Here is a 7811-nt window from a genome sequence, read left to right as displayed (position 1 = left end):
CCTGTCGACGCCTTCTTCCTGAGGGTCGTCGACGAGGAAACTGTTGGCAGGGGGTGTTCGTGGCCAACGTCGATGGGCATTGGTCGATCGGTCGAAGGGGGTGGACGGAGGAAGAGGGCCAGAGGGGAAGCATGTGGGGTCAAAAGTTACTTTTCTTTTGTTTTGTTTTTTTATATACATGTATAGTATATATATATGTATCTGAAGAATATTATTTATATTTATTTTTTAACAATCAAACACATTTTATTATCAAAACACATTAGAATAAAAAAGACAACACAAAATTAAAAAAAAAGTACTTGATAAAAACACGAAATTCATAATAATGATACGATTACTCATCATCTTCATCATCTTTGATTAACATTTTTCCTAAGCCACAGTCGTGTTGCGGGCATTTGACTTCCCACAAAGTTTTGTCTTCCCCGCAATTGTCGTGGTACGCTTCGACCCAAGTGCATTGGTCACCCAACGTGTGACCAGCCTTAAAAACATCATCGACCAGCCTCTTGATCTCATCACGTATAAACAAAGAATATATGTCTCTTCATGCTTCAAGACCTTGCAGTCTGGTGCTTGTATTGCTTTATCATGTTGCTCGCATTGTCGCATTTTCAAAAAAAAAAAGTTATAAAAAAAACTGCCTACTAGCCGTTAGTAATTCTTTTATTGAGCAACGACCATTAGTAAAGCGGGCCCACAAACCGAATATAATAATGAAAGTTTAGGGTTTATTTGGTAATTTTATAATTTTGTTAAATATAAAATAAAAATAAATAAAAGTTGAGGAAAAGGTAGGGTTGGTAGTGAGTGAGCAAGAGGTGATTTAGGAGAGAGAAAAGTTGATATGGCAGTCAGTAAGAGAAATGATGGTGTCTTAATTGGGGATTTATGGGTTGTGAAATACCAGCTCAATCGTCATTTATTTATACACATGGTTGGACAACAAAATGAATGAATGCATATAATAATTATAGCTTTGCTTGTTATATATTTTAATTAGCTAGTATGGGCTATTATATATTGGTCTTTTCATGTTTGTATATAACTCGTTTTTTCTTTATAAGTTCCAGATTTTATAATGGATAATTGTTGATAAGTAGGACTATTTTATCTTTGCCATTTTCATCAATTGTTTAAGGTGAGGTCGATTTTTTCTTTTTAAAGAAGCTTAGACCACTTTGCAAAACATGTGGTATACAAAAATATCTATAATATTTTGATGTTTTTTCAGTGTTAATTGAAGTAATAAAACTTAAACAGTCCAAGCTTCAGTGAATTTTAAAAAATTGTGGTTTATTGGTCCCTTTTAAAAAATAGGGGGGATATACAGGTGGTTCACTCGTCAATATAAAAAGAAAAACAAATATAGTAAGGCATGTGCCAACGGCCCGTCGACGCCTTCTTCGTGAGGGTCGTCGACGAGGAAACTGTTGGCAGGGGATGTTCGTGGCCAACGTCGATGGGCATTGGTCGATCGGTCGTAGGGGGTGGACGGAGGAAGAGGGGGAGCGTATGGGGTCAAAAGTTAATTTTCTTTTGATTTGTTTTTTTTTTGTATGTATATGTATAGTATATATTTATGTATTTGAAGAAGATTATTTGTATGTTTTTTAACAATCAAACGCATTTTATTATTAAAACACATTACAAAACAAAAGACACGAAATTCATAATAATGATACGATTAATCTTCATCTTCATTATCTTTGATTGACATTTTTCCTAAACCACGGTAAGCGTAATTGTCAAGTCACCACTTGTCGTGTTGCGGGCATTTGACTTCCCACGAAGTTTTGTCTTCCCCGCAATTGTCGTAGTACGATTCGGCCCAAGTGCATTGGTCACTCAACATGTGACCAGCCTTAAAAACATCATCGACCACCCTCTTGACCCTCTTGATCTCATCCTGGAGAAACAAAGAATATGTCTTTTCGTGCTTTGAGACCTTGCGGCCTGGTGCTTGTTGCCTCAAACTGTTGTTCGCAGTCCCTTTTTCAAAAAAAATTCCAAAAAAAAACAAAACTGCCTACTAGCTGTTATGTTCAAAAATTCGATTTTTTTTTAAAATTTTTTATTGAGCAATGGTCATTAATAAAACGGACCCACAAACCGAATATAATAATGAAAGTTTAAGGTTTTTTTGGTAATTTTAAAATTATGTTAAATATAAAATAAAAATAAATAAAAGTTGAGGAAGAGATAGGGTTGGCAGTGAGTGGGAAAGAGCTAATTTATGAGAGAAAAAACATGATGTGGCAGTGAGGAAGATGAAGGATGGTGTTTTGGGGATGCATGGGTTGTGAAATACCAGCTCTATTGTCATTTATTTATATACATAACCAGACCACAAAATGAATGAATGCCCGTAATAATTCTTGCTTTGCTTGTTGCATATTTAATTAGCTAGTATGGACCATTATTGATTGTCCTTTTCAAATCTAAATAAAACTCGTTTTTTCTTTTGTAAATATATAAGATCCAGATCTTAGGCTATCTTCAATGGAGGCGTCCTTAGGTGCCCTTGGATATCCTTTGTCGTTGAAGCTTGTCCAAAACTAAGGATTTTTTGAAGGATGCCCTTACTTGTTTTTACTTAATATATTTTTGTTTTTAGTTGGAGGTAAAATGATATATAAGGATATGTAAAGACATATAAGGATGTTTGTATGGTTGGAGATAAAATTATAGGATTTGAAGGATTTTTAAGGATGTATAAGGATTTGTAAGGATATGATGTGGCAGCTCAAGGACGCTTAAGGGCATCCTTAACATTGGAGATAGTCTTATAATGGATAATTGTTGATAAGTATGACAATCGTATCATTGCCATTTTCATCAACTTTTTAAGGTGAGGTCGATTTTTCTTTTTAAAGAAGCTTGGACCACTTTCCAAAACATGTGGTATACAAAAATATCTATAGCATTTTGATGCTTTTTCAGTGTTAATTGAAGTAATAAAATTAAAACATTCAAGCAAAAATTAATTAATTGATGATGTGAGGAAGAAGTTCGAAGAAACTTGTCTTATATACAGTGAGAGTCTTGAGGGGAGTCCTGAGTGATGTAATGTTGACGTGCCAGTCAAGAAGCCGGAAGGAATGCATCCTTATAAGCACCGGCATAAGTGATCGATTATTGAAGTGTGGTCCAAACTTCTTACAACTTGAACAAAAATGTTACCTATACTTATCTTCAATCCATTATCCCTCAATAAATCATGCATTATATACTATACAGTCCGTATATCCTATCTATAAATAAGTGTCAAATTCGTATGTAATTTATAACCAAATATCCAGCAACAGTATTCATATAGCATTAGCTGATCACTACCATACTATAAATAAGTGTCAAGTTGGTATGTAATTTACCACCAAATCCACCCACCCGGCCAGCAGCAGTCGATCACATAGCATTAGCTAATCACTACTCTCGTACCATACCATACATACTCGATCGAACCATAATGGCATTGCTTCCGAGCTTTTTCGTGATGCAAGCGACTTCCGGAGGCCCATACCTGAGCGTACCTGAAGATCTCCCGGCAAGTGTTCCATCGGGTTTTCTAAAATTCCATGAAAAACAAATCTGGAGTCCTCGTGCCAAGTTTGAAGCCGAGCAAGCCAAGACCGGGGATGGCACACTAGTCAACATAAGATGTTGCTACAACAACAAGTACTTAACGGTTCATAAAACCGACGATGACGGCTACTGGGTCATCGCGTCCGCAAACGAGCCACAGGAAGACCAAACAGACCCCTCATGCACCTTGTTCCAACCTCAAACAGGAGAACAAGGTCGTGTGTGTTTATTTAGTGTTGGGATGTCCAAGTATGCGACCGCCTCGACAGGCGGCGCAGATGATACGGACTGGGCAGACGGGCTCAAAATTTCGGATTCAGAGAAACTTGATTTCAACATCATTGATTGGGAAACACTAGTTGTGCTTCCATCTCAAGTTTCGTTCAAATACGAGGGCAAGTACCTTTGCTCTCGGGTGATCGAAACGACACCGTATCTTAGGTTCGAATCTGGACTGGAAGCCGAAGATCCGCTGGTGGTCCACCAGCTCTTCCCCACTTCTGACGGAAATTATCGCATAAAGGACCTCAACTCCGGAAAGTTCTGGAGGGAAGGTCCTTCCAAGTGGATACTGGATGACGGCGTCGAAGCTGACAACGAGACTTCCACATTCTCTTTCGTCAAAATAACAGACGGAGTCTTTGCTGTCCGCAGTTTGGGCAGCAAAAACTTCTGCGGTACTGGAAAACCCGAAAGTTTAGATGACGATGAAGAAGAAGAAGAAGCAGCAGCTACAGAAACCGATGACGGGGAATTAGAAGGCTGTTTAAATGCCTCGTATCAACAGATAACCAGAGAGACGAGGCTGATCGTGGAAGAGCGCGTGGCAGAACGCGACATCTTCGAAATCACGTACCGCCTCTCGGATGCCAGGATTTATAACAAAGAAGACAAACAAGTTGCCCAAGCTATTGCGTCAAATTACACAAACGAAAAAGACACATTTACCCTCACGTTATCGGCATCCGGATCAAATATCACCAAATGGACTAACGACGCGTCAGTAGCGACTCCTCCCGGAGTCAAGGTAAACTTTAAGGTTACGGCTGTTCCGGTTATCGCAACAAATGATTCGATCGAATTGTCAAATCAATATATACGCGATACACATGAATGGGGAGTGGCTGAAACAACGGAGGTTCAGAAAGAAGTAACTTACGCTACTGTGGTGCCACCGTTTACGACAGTGAAGGTGACGCTGGGCTGTTCGAAGGCGGCTTGCGATGTGCCGTTTTCGTACACCCAACGTGATGTGCTTGTAAACGGAGAGGTCATGACCACCGTCAAGGATGATGGGATGTTTTTCGGCGTTAACCATTACGGTTTTTATGTTGTCAACAACCAAGTGTCCACGAAAGGTACGATTGATGATCAATCTGCCAACTAACTAGCAGTGATCGATATATTATCGCATCTTATTTTGTATGATGAATCTCTTTCATTTGTGTGATATATAAATAACGGGGTCTCTTTGTTTGTCTTGAGACCCTACTGAATCATCGGATGTAACATATCAATAATGTATGTATCTTTGTTTTTGTGAATTTATTTTTTTCCCCCAATACTCCTAATTACGTACATACCCCCTATCTAATTGTCCACAAGATTTCAAAGACATGCACTACTAGTCTTTTGGTACTACATAAGTGACCAAAACGTCGGGAGGCAATATATAATCAGAAGGTATGAGATGTTTAAACGATATGAGTTGTCAAATGTGGATAGGCAAAATTAGATGTTGATATGATTATGATTATATGTTATATGTATGTTTTAATATCACAACTTAAGGAATACGAAAGCTAAAGAAGAAACATATGAAAATTAACTCCTTATAAATATTGATTCTGGATTACCCTTTTTTTCAACTTTGGTTAAATAAAAAGGAAACAAAAAGTCTATGACCAATATCACAACTTAATCAATACAAAAGCTAGAAAAGAAACATATGAAAATTAACTCCATCTAAATATTAATTCCAGTTTACTTTTTTTTTTTTAACTTTAGTTATATAAAAAGAGAATACAAAAAGTATAGAGTATACAATTTGAAAAATACATACCAATTCATCAAGAAAGACCATCTCAAACGTTTTGATTTTCTTCGGGTTGTTCCACTCCGAAACAATTTATACTTGCACAACACAGAGTCGTAGATGATAATTAACATGTGTTGGATTAAGATCTTCAAGTGAAACAATGTGGTCTTATTTAAGTTTTTGTTGTTAAATAAGAAGCTATAATGAGCCTATAATGGACAACAAACTAAATTAAAAGAGATAATAATAACAATAATATAAGAATTCAATGTTAAATAATAATAAAATCATTTTTTATTAAATAATTATTAAAAAAATAAAGAATTAATAAGGAAAGAGTATTAAAGTAAAGGGAATTAGGAGTGCCAAGTATACCCTAACCCTGTTTTAATTATATTATATAGATACCTATACCTATTCCATATACTTGTTCATGTACACATCTATAATATATATGTATACATATCAATCATCATTCATCATCACTAAAATAAATGTGGGAACACATATGCGGTCAACCACCATCATCAACCACTCCCCACCACCTTCGTCAGACAAACAATCAAGATATGAAATCAAGAACACATACCTAATCATACAACATCATCAATATCCAGATATTAAAACATACATGTAGCTATTTTAATTAATATTTTGGCGGGTGAATTCTTTTCTATTATTATTTTTATGCTTCTCCATTCAAACCATATTTACGGTATGAAAGTTAAAGACTCTTGATTTAAAAAGAAATTAAAACATGAAGATGAAAAAAGGAGGTGACCCGGCTGGTCGCGCGATGGTTACTTTCCGTTGAACTTTGCAGAATTGATTGGCAAGTGTTTCTGCAGAATTTAATTTTGAGCGTCTTGGTACCACTCTCGAGTTTTAACTACATGTGGTTTCTTTGCGGGATGTATTATGTCTTTGTATGAGATGAGATATAGTTTGAGAATAATGTATGGAAGACATGAATTAGAGGAAATCGTTAAGGATAGCAATGATATATGCTATTTCAAGTTTTAACACTCTGGAAGGGTTGAATTGTGTAATAGATAAAATTCCTTGGATGGTTAATAGGAAACCTCTAGTTGGGAAAGAATGGAAACCGGATGTTTGTGTTGAAAAGACTGAACTAACTAAGATCTCTATGTGGATTAAGCTTTTGTATCTACCATCGGTAGCATGAAGCTTGAGAGGAACAAGTGCTATAGCTAGTAGATTAGAAAAGCCTTTAATGATGGATAATATGGCAGCTAATATATGTCACATAGAGCTGAATGAGTATGCTAGAGTTTTGATAAAGGTGGAGCTAAAAAAGGAATTTAATAAGGTACGTGGTTTACAAAGATGCAAAGCAAAATATCAAAAGATCTAAGTTTATTACCGTAGAGTAGGGGTGAATAAAACCAAACTAGGAAAACCGAAAACCCGAAAAATCAACAAAACCGAACAAAAAAAAAAACCAAACCAGTTGATTTGGTTTTGATTTTCTAAAAACCGAACGGATAGGTTCGGGTTTCGATTTCGTACGCGGAAATTGACCGAAAAAACTGAACCGAACCGAAACCATATATATTTTAATTTAATTTATAATTTAATTTATTATTATACCATATGTTTTGACATATATCTATAAAACCATGAATATATATATATATATATATATATATATATATATATATATATAATATGTTAGTTAATCTAATGATGACGTGCATATAGTCTGACTCCGCTCCCAAACGTCTACTATACATATATCCGAGTATACTAGCAACTGGACTTCGATGATGTAGCCTTAGCGAGTGGGTCGACAGGAGTTTGGCAAGAAGAATGTTAGTCCCACTTGTTGACAGTAATTAAACACGTACATATATATAGTTCGAAAGTGGCTGAAGCAAATGGAATGGACGAATGGAGCAAAACTAGCTAGTTGCTAGTGCCAATTGAAGAGTTTTTCTTGCAAAATTGGGTTCTACACGGGAGAAGATAATATTGTACACATCATAATAATATAAGTAAACTATATTTGTGCACAAATCACCAAATCGAACCAAAACCGAATCCAACAATTTCTGTTTTTCAAAAACCAAAAGATTTGGTTTGATTTTTGGTTTAAGCCAAAACCGGACCTAACCGAACCGTACTCATCCCTATCGTGGAGTATACTTGAAAGTCTACAGTTTGT

At 36.1% G+C, this 7811-nt stretch overlaps 1 protein-coding gene across 1 annotated transcript; it reads left to right on the top strand.

The window, feature by feature from the left end:
- The first annotated feature begins 3472 nt into the window (after positions 1–3472).
- Positions 3473–4975, top strand: LOC122587104. Its single transcript, XM_043759185.1, has one exon. The coding sequence runs from the start codon at positions 3473–3475 to the stop codon at positions 4973–4975; it is 1503 nt and encodes a 500-aa protein (XP_043615120.1).
- Positions 4976–7811: the final 2836 nt, after the last annotated feature.

Source organism: Erigeron canadensis, chromosome 1 (assembly GCF_010389155.1).
Source record: "Erigeron canadensis isolate Cc75 chromosome 1, C_canadensis_v1, whole genome shotgun sequence".
NCBI classification, from domain to species: domain Eukaryota; kingdom Viridiplantae; phylum Streptophyta; class Magnoliopsida; order Asterales; family Asteraceae; genus Erigeron; species Erigeron canadensis.
Note: the sequence above shows the minus strand (reverse complement) of the source record. Positions and strands in the feature narration are given on the sequence as shown.